General features: G+C 32.4%; 1 protein-coding gene across 2 annotated transcripts; it reads right to left on the bottom strand.

Annotated features, from left to right (window-relative positions):
• Nucleotides 1-5160: 5160 nt before the first annotated feature.
• Nucleotides 5161-8674, bottom strand: LOC133785752 (G-type lectin S-receptor-like serine/threonine-protein kinase At4g27290). 2 transcript variants are annotated; one of them, XM_062224974.1, is made up of 7 exons: nucleotides 7333-8674; nucleotides 7089-7208; nucleotides 6621-6766; nucleotides 6290-6500; nucleotides 5960-6197; nucleotides 5717-5867; nucleotides 5161-5642 (listed from the first exon to the last, which is right to left on the bottom strand). In XM_062224974.1, exons 1-7 carry the CDS (start codon nucleotides 8612-8614, stop codon nucleotides 5331-5333), a joined length of 2460 nt encoding a protein of 819 aa, XP_062080958.1. In that variant the 5' UTR covers nucleotides 8615-8674; the 3' UTR covers nucleotides 5161-5330. The 2 variants fall into 2 exon arrangements, with proteins under 2 accessions (XP_062080958.1, XP_062080953.1); XM_062224969.1 differs by having other exon boundaries at nucleotides 7089-7211; nucleotides 7333-8673.
• Nucleotides 8675-16018: the final 7344 nt, after the last annotated feature.

Here is a 16018-nt window from a genome sequence, read left to right as displayed (position 1 = left end):
GCGAGGCAAATGGCTCGAGTTCCTCATCGGACTCTTCAACTTTGTTCCTGTTACACTCTTCTTGCAGGAGCCTGAATGCTCTTTCTAATTGGTCAATCCTTTCCTAGACTAAATCCACTGGGGGTCGAACTTGGACCTGAGAGGGATGGTTATCGTTAATAAAAACTCTAGCTCCCTGTCTTGGTATAGGGTTATTTGTTGGCTGTTTACGGCCATTCAGATGGTCACGCAGATCAGGGTTCGGGGGATTATCTCACCCTCAATTATGGTTTAGATGATCTCGCAGATCGAGGTGATTCCCTCGATTCCCTGTATGCCTTGGCTTGGTGTTATAAATGCTTATGGACCGAGTGTAGTCTAAGCTTTCGCTTACATAACTTGAGCCCTCTCTGGATGTGTAGCTCGGTGATTATGAGGTGGATCCCCTGCTGGCTTTCTTGTTCCAATAGTTTGTGATCTTGACATTTGGCTTCCTGATGGCTGAGGAGCCCTGCGATCTCGGCTAACCTCTCTTTCGTTCCCCTGTCCAAGCCTAGCCTGTCTGTTTTCATCTCGACAACCGCTGCGAGATGGCCTTCGTTGTGCAATTCGTGGGACCTTTCGGACTGGCGAGGGGTGCCTTATTGGTGATGGTGGATGCCTTATGGGCGACGGGGGTTGTCTCCCATTTTCGGGCCTGGATGGCCCAGAGTTTGCGCGGACAGGCTCCAGGTTGTTTCTGTTGGAAAAAGCTTATACAGGATCTTTATTTATTTTCATGTATATCTAATATTAAACAAATTAATATGAGATAGCCTAAAACATGTTTCTAAAATTGAATTCAAAGAGAAACAAAGAATAGAATACTTACAGTATACGCAGCGAAATTAAAGAGTCCTTCCTTCAGTTTCTCTAACTCTTGTATCCTCTCTGTCGCAGAGTATTATCAAGAAACTGAACCGATCTTCTATTTTCTTCACAATCTTCCAATGTTTCCTTAGAACCACCTAGACTAGTGTGGGAAATTCTCAACACATGAGATAGATATAGAGAGAAGAAGAGAAAATAACAAAGAGGCTTAGAAAAGGACTTGTGTTTAGAGAGAATCTAAAACTAAAATCTGACTTGTGACTTATCAAAACTTCTTTTTGACTTCTCTCTAAGCACTCCTTTTATAGACTCAATTAGGCCATTTAATTTAATTAAAAAATCAATAAAATAATAGTCATTTTGAAGCCCTAGGTCGAAATTATCATGGGCTATAGGCCAGTGAAATTTCTCATTTGATTATAAGCCCATTGGACTTAAAATCAAGGCATGTATTATTTTATATCAATTTAATTAATTAAATAATTATTTAAATCCTTTATCAAATTAATTATTTATAATTTGAACATTGATTTAAACTTATTTATTAATTTAGATACCAATTTATCTTAATTAATAAATTTGCCTTAATTTCTCTTTTCTTCTCAAAATTACACAACTCTGTGAAACTATCCAAAATTGACCTGGTCAACTTTGATAATTCTAATTGATGATTAAATCAATTAATTGAGTCTATCTAGATGATTTTATCCAAGGTACAATGGGGACCATGGGCCTATGAAATCAAGCTCCAATAAGTTATCATAAATCTAACAAATAAATTTACTAACTTATTAATTCCTCGTGACTCCACTATAGACTTGGAATTGCACTCTTGAATTCATAGAACGCTCTATAACAAATATAGATACGCTATTAATTATCCATTGTTACAACCATAATTGTCACTCAATCCTCTATAGACGGTCTACAATGAGATAGGACTGAAAATACCGTTTTACCCCTCATTGTATTTTATCCTTAAACACTTAGTTCCTTGTAAATGATATTTCAGTAAACTAATTTAATTACTGAAATGAGATCTCTATCATTTAACACCTTGAACCAAACTAAAAGGAAACCATCGTTTCACTTCTTCATCAGAAGCTATAGATGTTCATATCTATGATTAACACTCCCACTCAATTATACTACCGAGTTCCCAAGATGTAAGTATGGGCTAGTCCGTAGGGTAAGCTGGTAACGAACAAGTCAAAGAACTCAAATAATACAATCAGTTAGAATACTAACCACTCAGAATTGAGATTGAATTGACCTATGGTCAACTATATGATATGACTAGAATAGATAATAACGGTGTGTTTACTTATCTTATCAACTGTCAATATCGGTCATGTCTGATGTAACAAATACATCTGATCTTATCTACTTTGCTAATGTTCTGGAAAGAACATAACACTGTAATGTGTAAGTAGATCATATCGTAGATTGGCAAGTCAGTGTAAATCCGGTGCACTGACTAATCTTAGGACTAACTTATTTTGAACATATAATCATATTTATATTCAACTGTGATTACGTCACTATAAATAAGATTAGCTATATGCTCGGGATTTAATAGAAGTTTATATTAAACAAATAATCATGAAAATAAAACATATGAGCAAAGTGATTGACCAAGTCAAAAAATGATTTCTATTCTTTTATTGATAATAAAATGAGATTACAAAGAATTTGGGTATTAATTAGGTCATAAAACCCCAACAGTTTCTTGCAGTATCAAGATTCAGGTTCCGAGCCACTGGAGGGGCTCGGTTATTACCCGTTCCTGTAGGCAAGTCTACAGTGGGGTTGGCAGTGGCCTCAGCCCGGGTACTCCTCCGCGGCCTTGGCTGATTCGGCTGTGATGCTTGTTCCGCCCTCCTGGCGGCTGTGCTCCCACGGGGTCATCCTCTAGGCCTACGGGGAGGTGCTTGGGCGTCAGCTGTCTGTTTGGCTAATTCCTCATTACGTTTTTTCGCCTCTGCCAACTGTTTGCACAGTTGGCGATTTTCAAGTTCCATGATAGGAACATACCTCTCAGGATTGTAATACAAATCCTGTTCAGGCCTGGGGGCAGGCGGCCCCCGAGAGTTGGATGAATCACTCCTCTCCTCAGGGTCTGGATCCACCATAGGCTGCTTTACAAGTCGTTGGGGATATTCCTCGGTACGAGGGGTCTGTTCCTCGGGTATCTGGGGCAATGGTCGCCCACCAGTACTGGGATTGCTTGCAGCGGCCATTGACGATTCAGGAGGCTTTCTGATTAAATAGGCTCACATCTTGTTTAATGACTCTCAATGAAAGCACCAAACTGTTGATGCCGTTTTTCGTCAACTTAGAAACGTAGAGCAATTAAACAAAATACCAGAGAAAACAAACAATAATATACACGATTTTTACGTGGTTCTGCAGTTAAAATCTGCCTAGTCCACGAGTGAGTATTATTCACTTTATGGAATTCTCTCAAAGTTTTCTGGAAGCAATTTTACAAAGTCTTCCCAATGCAAATTTCTCGGTCCTTCACAAATGAATTGTTCCACTCTATTTATAGAGTGGTTTACCAAATATCTCCCCTCATATTTCGGGGATTTATTATACAAATTAATTAAATAAGTGCAATTAAATGCATATGGTTACTACGTACGCGTATAAATCCCATGATATTTGGGATTTAACAATGAATTACAGCCAATCCCTTAAACAAAGGGATTCTATAACAATAAATGTGTTCACACTCAGCTCGCAATCTTGAACATTCAATTCACACGCCTTCGAGACCGATCAATCATCACGAGCTCGCTACCTCGATTCACCTCGACTTTTAACAAGTAACATGGTTCAAATCATCCTTTTCGAGCTCACAATGCATGAGCTCGAACCGTCTTGTCTGATGGCAGGAAAGGAATCAGGGAATTTATACAAGTGTTGAACCACTGTCATTGTAGCTTCGAGCTTGACATATATTCTCGGAACATCTCTGAGACCACGTAGTTTCTGAGCTCACTAATTCCGATGTTATTGCACTTACTGCACAACAAGATTGTTCTTGATATTTTTATTAAAGCCAATTATGAGGAACCTGCTTATTCCGAGCTTACACTTTAGGAGCCTAACTTTCGAGATCAAAATTTGGATGTAACAGAGTGTTAGGGTTTTATTTCCTTTGTTTATTGTAAACGGTTTAGTAAGTCTGTGTTGGTTGATTTTTCTCTATAAGCATTATCCTCATTTAATGAACTTTGTTTGATTGACCAATTAATAAATATTACATTTACCTTTTAAAAAAAATAGAATTAGGTAAAGAGTGAAAATGAACATTTTTTTTATGTCATTGTTGGCGTTTATTTAATAGGATGAGATTCCTTTTACAAAAATAGAAAATAGAAAGAGATTTTATTCTATCCTTTTTCTTTTTTTTTTTCTATTCTATTTTTTTTCTTATTTATGGTTTTTTTAAAATTCTAATTTATGGTTATTTATTAATTAAAAAATATATCTATATTGAATAATCTATATATAGTTATATTATTTAAATTTAAATTAGATATTTATCTTTTTTTTTTATTTTAATAATTTCTTATTCAATTTTTTTAGCCATTTTTATTTTTTTTATCCATTTCATTTTAGCAATTTTCAAAATTCTATATAGAGATTAATTGAGTAAGTGGATCAATTTTTTTTTAAACATTGAAACCATATAATAACAATAATAAATTAACTAAATATTATATAATTCAATAAATATAACAAAATATATATCTTATATATAACTAATAATTAAAAGAATGTATAAATATCTTATATATAGATTTGAATAATAATAAAGTAATTACTTATTTTGTATTGTGGTTGAAATTATTAAAATTAATTTATTAACATAAATTAATAATCATATATAAATATTTTATATATAACTAATTTGAATATGTTTAAAACATGATTCATAATAATAAAGTAATTGTTTGTGAATAATTATAGTAGATATTAATTATTTATTTTTATTGTGTTTAGAATTATTTAAATTAATTTATTAACATAGATAAATACTATATATAAATATCTTATGTATAGATTTAAATAATAATAATAAAGTCATTTTTTTTATTGTGTTTGGATTTATTAAAATCAACTTATCATCATAAATTAATAGTAATATATATAAACGTCTTATATATATTTAGTTTAAATATGTTTAAAACGTGATTCATAATAAAGTAATTGTTTAAATGATTTTTTTGTAAGAATATTTAAATGAATTTATTAACATAAATTAATAATAATATATATAAATATCTTATATAAAGATTTCAATAATAAAAAAAATTAATTATTATAAACACCGTACAAGACACGATTATATTGCATAATTTATATATAATACATGGACTAATAAAACCAATGACCATTACAATAATGAAAGAAATAAATGGTTTATTGGTCTCAAAATTTACATAATACTCACTTACTTATTATACCATAACTTATCGCGCATCAACAACTGTTATACTCGTATGGCATGAGGAAGACGACAAGAGCTTACTAGAAGAGGAACAATCTCCTTCCCACGAGTTTGTATTGGTGAAATAACCTGGTGGTTTGGGTTGTGGCAGCACACTCTCACCACCCAACATTAGAATAACCGAAGACATATTAGGCCTATCACTTGGGCTTTGTTGAACACACAAGAGAGCAATGTGGATGCAACGCAATACTTCTTCCATGTCCTCGTATGAAACTCTTAAGCACTTGTCAATAAGTTTACATGCTTTGTCTTCCTTCATCAAAGTCCATGCCTAAAAAATAAAAAATAGCTAAGTGTCACAAAAAGTGTCTCACAAATGAAAGTTATTTTTGTATATACACTTACATATCCAATGAGAGTAAGCCCGTTGTTTTCGTAGTAAAAGCCCCTACTTCTCTTTCCGCTTATGATCTCCAACATCAATATACCAAAACTAAATACGTCGGATTTTATTGAGAATAAACCATCAAAAGCATACTCTGGTGCCATATAACCACTACATTTATCATAACATTATTATTAGTATTTAGTATACAAAAGATTTAAATTCAAGTAACCAAAATATTTTTCGAAAAAATGACTACTTACTAAGTTCCTACTACTTTGTTTGTGTTTCCTTCTATTTGATCTCCACCAAAAGTTCTAGCCAAACCAAAGTCTGAAATTTTGGGATTCATCTCTTCATCTAGTAATACATTACTAGCTTTAAGATCACGATGTATAATTCTTAGTCTAGAATCATGATGGAGATACATAAGTCCCTTAGCAATTCCACATATTATTTGGAAACTCTTAGGCCATTCTAATAGCCTGCCTTGACATTGATCTGCAAAATGAATTTTCTAATTTAAGTACACAAAATCAAAATAATATGGAGAGCATTGTTACATCTATTATAAGAGGCATAGAGATTCTCACCAAAAATGAAATAGTCAAGACTTTTGTTGGGCATGTACTCATAAATCAATAATTTCTCTTCTCCATGAATACAATAACCAATAATTTTTACAAGATTTCGATGTTGAAGCTTGGCAATTAATTTAATTTCATTTTTGAACTCATGATCTCCTTGTCCAGACCATGTCGATAGCCTCTTTACGGCAATTTCTTGCCTTGTTTCCAACATACCCTAAAATACCACATTAATGAAAGAAATTGTCTTATTACAAACTTAGTATCTTCACACCAAAAAAATACATAAAATAAAACAAACAAAAAACTTGTTCTCAAGTAGGTAAATCAAGCTTACTCTGTACACAGGTCCAAAACCACCTTCTCCAAGCTTATTGTTTTCTGAAAAATCATTAGTGGCAGTGCTAATTGTCTGTAGGCCGAACAATGGTAGATCTAAGTCTTCATTTTGGCTTTCACTTCTCCTCATTATTACACTTCTCTCTGTATTTGACAAAATAAGTAAGTATAAAAAGCTCTATTATGTGCTATCTTCTGTTCAAAAAGCCCATGTAAGTATATCAAGAAATTTACTCAAAAAAAATGATATCAAGAAAGCATATGTATTGTAAAAGTTATACATATATGGAAAAAGAAAAAGAAAAAAAGAGCAGAGTTTTAGGAATAACTTTCTTAAGAGTTAGAGTAATGAAGATATTGGAGTGCTTTTATATATAAACCACATAAGTCTTGGATATACTTAGTTAAAATGTTACTTGTTTTAAAATATCATATCAAAAGATGAATCAAGGGGTAGAGATGTTACCCTGAAATTGCCTCCTCCTGCGAATAATTAATAAGCCAACTAAAGTCATCCCACCGCCAGCCAATCCGACGATGATAGCTATTATTATCACTGCTCTCTTCACCTTCTCACGATCAGTCGCTGCTGTTTCATAATAAGTTTTTGCAAGAGAAAAACAAACATTAGTCGAATCAAAGGAAATCCCATGCAAAACATACTAGTTTTGACCAAAATAGAAAAATATGAACTTGGTACGAAACCAAACCTATTTCTGAAGCCGACATTCGTATATACAGTTCTTGTCCACGAGAGGGAAAACGTCGAATATCAAACAGATCACCGAACCAGACGACGCAGCCGCTGCCTTCTCTGATATCTGAGTTTGTATAAGCCATACAAGAACAGTTGCTCAAGCACTTAGCTCTACACTCCCTTAGATTCATACTCTTGTTCACCCATGTGTGTTCAGCATCAGGCAATTTCAAGTCAAAAAATTTCACAAATCCATCTTTCTCACAGCTCAGTGGACTGTTTCTCACACACCCGTCAGACCAGTACATTGTATTCCAGTTCTCTTGAAACTTAGGCTTAAACCCTTTTAAGCATTGGCAGACTGGACTCTCTGTTATGGTACACTGTCCATTTGCCCCACATTGGCCGTAGTGGTCACACTGGTCTCGAGGAACTGAGTTATAAGCTTTCCAAGTTTTCTCAGCTTCAATCCATGTCAAACGTTGACGCTCACTTGTTGTTTCGTTCATTACTATTCTTGAGATCACTGACTTATTCTTGAGTCTGTAAGTGTAGTAAACTTCATCATCATTGTAAACAAACCAGTAATCGAATACCGGGTTTGGTCCCAAATCAGGAGCACCACTGAACCTTATGCCATTCCATGGCCCTGTTCGGTAAAATTTTGCAGTCCCTTTTCGAATAAGCCCTTCAGGGTACGTGTGCAATCGTTCATTATACTCAATCCCATAATTGAAATCTCCATTGCAGGGATCATCCAAACTCTTCCACGATGAAAACCGCGTAGTAAGACCTCTCTTCAAGTCCCATCCAAGTTTCATTTCAGGCAAGAACGTATCAGCAGGATAATCAAAGCTTTGCCACAGATAGTTCTCTATATTCCCATCTTTTTCATCTCTCAAAACCAAGTTACCATTATCCAAGAGCTGGACCAATGGTTTTTGGGCTTGTTTCAACGAGCTAGTAGACCAAACGACACTCTTGTTCTGTGCTCTCAAAAGCACAAGATTTCCAGTGGCGTTTATAGTCAACGAACCAGAGGAGCCATTAATAGGGTCACACCGGTTGGCGACCCAAACCACAGTTTGAACTGGGATGTTTCTGTACCAGATTCCCAGATAACGATTCTTTGAACTGCTTGGAGTGAAGAATCCAAGTTGAAATGTTCCTTTACTTGAAACCAGAGTTGTGCCATCATTCATAAATTGCAACGGTCTGATGCTATTGACTTGAGCAAAAGTTGCTATGAAGAGATGATGAAGAAGAAAGATGAACAGAAAGTGAAAACACCCCATGTTTGTTTTTCCTAACGAACCAAAAAGACTCTTTTTATAGACCTTGTGAAGCTATAACCTGAGAGACACGGCAATGGAATGTGAGGTCGACATTTTTCTAAGCGTTCATCACAACAACGAAAAAGACATCAATTTGAAGAGTTGCCCAGTATCTTAAAGATGCACCATAGCCCATAATTATTTGGGGAAATTTACAAAAAATACTTTATTTTTATATAACATTACAATTTTACGGTTACACGGAGAAAATTACATCTATACGGCACTGCTTACTTTTTTTACGGTGGTTCGCGGTAGCAACTTCTATCCCAAAAAAGTCAATGATTGCTGGTGAAACACGTTAGGGTCTTCTTGCCATTAACACATCAAAGAAAAATAACTTTTTTTAGTAAAAATGGTAAAAGTAATACCCATTTTATTTTGAGAGAGATCTAGAAGAGAGTGTGTGAGAGACTTAAGTCAAAATCCATTTAATTTTGATTGTTGAGAGAAAAACAAAATATCAAAAAGTTAAACAAAAGCATTGATTAAAGTTATTTAAAATTAATATATTAATGATGTATATTATATAATATATAAAATATATTCTATATTCTATAACTTATTGCTAATAAATGGGTGATGATCTTTTCAAATCAAGTCTCTTGGAGAAATCTGTATAATTAGTTCATATTGTAATTTTTTTTTTTTAAAATAGAATATTTAAAAAAGCTTGGCAAGTGAAGAGTAGGAGTGTGGCACGTATTGAAAATTTGTTTTCTATGATATACATATATAAAAATATATATAATATAAAAGTCTTGTAGATTTTTATTTTTCTTTTTCTTTGATGAAATATTATTATTATTATTATTATTATTATTATTTTGAGAAACAAAATTTGAAACGCATCTTTTTTTTAATTAGAATTATCATTCTGTATGCATATCTCTTTGACTAAGAGAGAAAGTTGTGTACACCTAATTCTATAGTGGGAATATTATTATTATATTAATGTTAACTGTAAATAAAATCATATCTCTATATTTATATATAATATATACTTTAATTTATTAAAAGATGTAAGTCTAATGATATCTATATATGACACATAATTATATATTATGAATTGGAGTTAATAAATATATGTTTCTTGTTTTTGCCAAAAAAAAAATTATTGTTTTGTTGTTATTTTTTAGCTTACGTTGGGTTGATGTAATGTATTGATTGTATTATTGTGAGGTTGATTTTAAGTTTTTTTTTTTAACACTATATTGTTTAGGTTTTAGATTTATGTGTAGTTGTCTAATATCATTTTGTTTTTATGTTGTTTTTTAGTTGGTTAGGTTTTCTGTATAGTTGTTTTCATGTTGTTTTTTTAGTTGTTTAAGTTTAAATATAGTTGTTGTGTTGATATCTAATTTATGTTTAATTGTTTTCCGATATATTTTGAATTTTTTTATAAAAAAAAGTGTTAGTATGTAATGGGTTCTTCTAGTTGTTATATTGTTATTTTTGAATGCAGTGAGTTGATTGTTAGTTGTTGTCCAATTATTATTTTCTAGTTGTTTTTTCGATATTGTATTGCAATGTGTTATTTTTTTTAAATGTAATGGGTTGCACTGTGTTTGTTGTAGGGTTGTTTAGATTTTATGTATAGTTTTTTTATGTTGATTTTTAGTTGTTTAAGTTTATTTATAGTTGTGTTGATGTCTATTTGTTATTTAGTTGTTTGTATATATATTTTAATTTTTTTTTTTAAAAACATATTAGTATGCAGTAGGTTAATGTTTAGTTATTGTCTTATTGTTATTTTTTAGTTGTTTTATTTACACCGTATTTTTGTAAATATAAAACTTTAAAAGATATATTTTTAAAATTTTAATTTAATATTTTAAAAAAAAAAATCAAAGACGGTGAAAAAGTAAAAAAATAGAAAAATATATATTTATATTTTTGAAAAAATCTCAATTATTTTACCTTTTTCTTGTATTATTTTAATAATTTTTTTTATTAATTGTTGTTCTTAAAGGGTAGGACGTTTGGATGTGATTTGATTTCTTTTTGTATTATATTAATATTAATGATATTTTATTAATATTTGTTTTTGCTCAAGCTTATTTTAATAACATTTGTTGTTAAAGGTCGAACGTATTCAGACCTGAGTTGATAGTTATTTAATAAATGTTTGTTGAAAGAGTAATTATTTTTTATGATTACTTAAATAAATATTTCCAAGGGATTTAATAGACGGTTTTAGCCAAATCCTGTACAAATATGGATTTCCAAATAGCTTCTTCGTGTATATATTTAATGTGTCTTTGTGCTTGCACTACAAGAAAGATTGCGCCGGCAAAAAAAACTTTTACCGGTGCAAGTAGTGAAATGCACCAGCAAAAACAAGGTCCTTTGCCGACGTTCATTTGTGCCGGCAAAAGTTTATCAGAAGTTGGCAATTTAATAGAAGAGACTTTTGCCGGCGCATTTCACCTAACACGCCGGCAAAAGTCAACGTGAATATTAACTTGATGCACGTTTTCAAGGAGGTAGGTGCCTAGACTTTTGCCAACGCGTTTCGTTGCGCCGGCAAAAGTCTCAAAATATGTCAGCAAATGTATACTTATTTAAATGGTGTCGTTTTGAATTAGGATTTTCTGATAGCCTTTTGTCGGCGCAACGAAACGCGCTGGCAAAAGTCATAACGATATACCACAGCCGCTCGAGCCCTTCTTCCCCATTTTTTCAATTAATCAATTTTCTCCCTTCTTCAACTCTGCTTCCCATCTTCAACAGCACCACCACCTCAATTTCCCTCTCAAGGTAAGCTCCTCAAGGTAAGCACTTTTATTTTTCCATTATTTGTTTGTTTTGCCGAAGAATTTTCCCTCTCAATTTCTCTAAATCTCTCATTCATCTCTACTATGTCTTTCTCTCAATTGGACACCGGACCACCACGCCACGACCAGACCACCACGCCGACTGGACCACCACACCACAACTGGACCACCACGCCGCCGACTGGTATATAAATATATATATTTATATTTATGTTTGTTTTTTATTTTTTCTTTTTCTTTTATTTTCATTTTTTTATTTCTGTTTACATATTTTTTTCGGTTTTAATTTTTTTTTCTGGTTTTATATTTTATTTTCGTTTACCATTTATATATATATATATATATATGTTTACCTTTTTATATATACATGTGCCTGTATATATTATGGTGTGTGGGGTGAGTATGTTTTTAGTTTATGTTTATTTTTTTTATAAATATATGTATATATAATATGTTTGCTGATATATAATGTGTATATATATATTTTATTTATAAAAAAATATTTTTTTATTTTAATTAAAATAAAACATATATTTCATTTGATTCTTAGAAAATAAAAAATTAGATTGGATGGTTGTAAGTTAGTTTTTTTTTTTTTTAGGTTATATATTTTCTTTTATCATGTTAAATGTAAATTAAGTTTTTTTTTTTGCCACAATAGTAAAAATCAGATTGCAGGTTCAATTGGATTTAATTAGTGTTAGTTTTTTGCAAAAATAATTAGTTTTAAATGTTTTAGCAATTAAAAAGCAAATTTTAAAATATTTTATAAATTTTAAGTAAATATGCGTTTATGTTGCACATGCTCTGGGAATATTCTGTATATTGCTCTAGTAATATTGTGTATACTTTTGTGTGTAGTTTGTAAGTTTTATAAAATTTTGGGATAGTTTAAAATATAGCTGTTATGCTGCCCAAATTTTGTTAGTCTTAGGAAAATTAACATTAATTACAAAAACTATAGCCGTTAACATTAATTTTTATTTTAATGCTTTATATGTATTTGTTTCTCTTAATAACAACTATTTTTAAGTTACTTTTATAATATATGTTTTTTGTATTTATTAATTTTTTTTGTAAAATTAAAAAAACAGATTTGAATATGTATTTTTTTTATTTTAATGTTTTATATGTATTTGTTTATTTTTGCTTGTTAATATTTATTATATTGTATTTTATGATATATATGTATTTTAGTTAAAGTATAAACTTAAAAAAATCAGATTAATAATGTATGTTTATATTTTTAAATTGTTTTATATTAAATGTGATATGTTTTTAAATATGTATTTAATAATTTTTTTGTATTAATAAAAAAATCATTTTTGGTATATGTTTTTTTGTGGTTAAATATTTGTATATATGTAAATTGATGTATTTGTTAATGTATATATATATATATATATATGTGTGTGTGTGTGTGTGTGTTTTGCATGATTTAGGAATATTTTGGTTATATATGTGTTTAATTTGTAGGTTTTAAAATTTTTGGGATAGTTTGAAATATAGTCGTTATGCTGCCCAAATTTTGTTAGGGTTAGTAAAATTAATAAAAGTTTAATAATTAATTAAATAAAAGTTTAAGTATAATTAAAAAATACATCAAAAAATTAATTTTTAACTATAATTTAAATAAAATAAAATTACCAATCATAATAATTAACAATTAATTTTAACATTAATATTAGATGTTTTGTAATTTAAAAAAGTTAAAAATATAAATAATTTAATAAAATATAATTAAGTAAAATATAAATATAATAAAATTGTTATTGTTATTGATTAAGTAAATAATCAAATTCAAATTGAAGAATTTAATAAAAAATTACAAAATGAAATTAATGTATAATTAAATTAATTTTAAAATAAAAGTAATAAATAAGTAAATGATTTAAAAAATTGTAATAATTAATAATTATCTACATTTTCTTTGGTAAATATAAATAATTATTTTTGCCAGAGATAAGATATTATTATCACTTAGTGATAATTAGGGAGACAAACAGTCATGAAATATTTTGACTATCATTTCCCTCATTTTAAGACAATTATTAATATTTTCTTAATTATTTCGCTTAAAGATGGAGAGCGACAGAAGCTGGATCAGTGCGAGGAATCGTTGGTCTCTAGAGTATAGAAATGGTGTTAAGGAGTTCTTCGAGATCGCTAAAAATCAGGTGAACGATCGGGGTTTGGTTCGTTGTCCGTGCAAGAAATGTGGGAATGTTAAGTTCCAGCCTATAAATGCAATTTCGATGCATTTATTCAACAATGACATCATACAATCCTACAAAGGTTGGCATTACCATGGAGATGCGCTGCCGCCGCCACCAGATGTGGTCCGAGATCAGGATAGAGATGAGATAGCGGATATCTCGGAGGATATTTACGCTGAAGATGACATTCCCGCTGGAAACTATAATGATCCTCCCCAAGATGATGTTCAACATCGCGACAATTATGAATATTTATTTAAGGAGATGTCAAGTGAACTATACCCAAGTTGTCGAAAGTATTCCGCGTTGAACTTCTTGGTGAAGCTGATGCATCTGAAAGTTATTAACAAGTCCAGCAATCATTACTTTGATGGTTTGTTGGAATTGTTAGTCGACGCTATGCCTGACAGAACAATTTTACCTAAGTCTAACTATGAGGCGAAGGCAAATTTGTGGAGTATTGGATTGGGATATGAGTTCATCGATTCTTGCAAGCATGACTGTGCACTGTTTTGGAAGGAGAATGCGAATTTGGAATTATGTCCGGTTTGTGGTGAGTGTCGCTGGCAAGATAATCGTGGGAACGGGAAGAAAGTGGCTCATAAGGTCATGCGGTACTTTTCGTTGACGCCGAGATTGAAAAGGTTGTACAGTTCGAGATATACTGCAGAGGATATGAGATGGCACTATTTTAAAAGGCCAAAGGAAGATGGTGTGATAAGGCACCCCGCTGACAGTAAGGCGTGGAAGCACCTTGATGAGTTGTACCCATCTTTCATAGCCGAACCTCGAAATGTTAGGCTTGGGTTGGCTACAGATGGTTTCAATCCTTTTGGGAACATGAGCAACTCTTACAGCATGTGGCCTGTGATACTTGTCCCATACAACTTGCCACCGTGGAAGTGCATGAAACCACAGTCATTAATGTTGTCTATTCTAATTCCAGGTCCTTCTTCACTTGGAAAAGATATCGATGTCTATATGAGACCTTTGCTTGACGAGTTGAAAGAGTTATGGGTGAATAGTGTCGAGACACGAGATGCATACAATAGTACCTTGTTCAATATGCGTGCAGCAATCTTGTGGACCATTAACAGCTACCCAGCTTATGTTGTGATGTCTGGGTGGAGCACAAAAGGGTACAAGGTGTGCCCCACATGCAATGAAGAAATTCCCTTTGTAGGGATTAGAAGTAAAATTGCATACATTGGCCATAGAAGGTTTTTTGATATGGATCATGAATGGATGAGTAAACGAGCACTATTTGATGGTAACAAGGAACTCAGGCCACCACCGAAAGATTACTCCGGCGATGATGTGTTGAAGCAATTAGAGAATTTGCAGATTAGACAACCAGGGAAACACAAATAATTTGGTGGTGTGAAACGCAAAAGGGCTCCGATTGAACTTAATTGGTTGAAGAAGAGCATATTTTTCGAGCTTAATTATTGGAAGGAATTATTGCTGAGGCATAACTTGGACGTAATGCACATTGAGAAGAATGTTTGCGACAGTGTCTTGGGAACTTTGTTGAACTTAGAGGGAAAATCTAAAGATACTGACAAGGCAAGACTTGATCTAGCAAACATGAAAATTAGGGAAAAACTCCACCTCCGCAAAGAGGGAAACAAGTGGAAGAAACCGCACACCAGTTATACCCTCAGTGTCCCGGAGCGTCGAGCATTCTGTGAATTTGTGAAGTCAGTTGAATTCCCAGACGGTTTTGCTGCAAACCTTTCGAAGAATGTCAATGTCAATGATGGCAAGATAACTGGGCTGAAATCACACGATTGCCACGTGTTGTTTCAGTAGTTGTTGCCCACCGCAATTAGATCGTTTTTTGTTCTTGAAGTTCGGAAGCCAATTATTGAGTTGTGCGGTTTTTTCAAAAAAATTTGTTCACGGACTTTGAATGTGAAAGACCTTGAGAAGATGGAGACATACATTATCACCATTTTATGCAAGTTGGAAATGATATTTCCTCCAGCATTTTTCGACATTATGGTGCATTTGGTTTTGCATCTTCCAAAAGAGGCAATTCTTGTCGGTCCCGTGCACTTTAAGTGGATGTATCCCATTGAACGTTCAATGGCGGTTTATAAAAAGTATGTAAGAAATCGTGCACGTCAGGAAGGCTCAATCGCAGAAGCTTACGTGGTCAATGAGGCCTTAACCTTTTGCTCAATGTACCTCCGGGGGGATGAGACTCGATTCAATCGACCTGAGAGGAATGACAATTGCGTTGAATCCCAACCAAATCGGGAATATTCTAATTATAAGGCTGTTGGTCGTCCATTTGGTAAGAAATCAAGTATGCTCCTCTATCCACAAATAAAGCAAAAGGTTGAGTGGTATATCTTGAAATATTGTGC

The sequence above is a fragment of the Humulus lupulus genome, chromosome 1 (assembly GCF_963169125.1).
Source record: "Humulus lupulus chromosome 1, drHumLupu1.1, whole genome shotgun sequence".
NCBI classification, from domain to species: domain Eukaryota; kingdom Viridiplantae; phylum Streptophyta; class Magnoliopsida; order Rosales; family Cannabaceae; genus Humulus; species Humulus lupulus.
The sequence above is the reverse complement of the archived record's forward strand: the minus strand, read 5'-3'. Positions and strand labels throughout refer to the sequence as shown.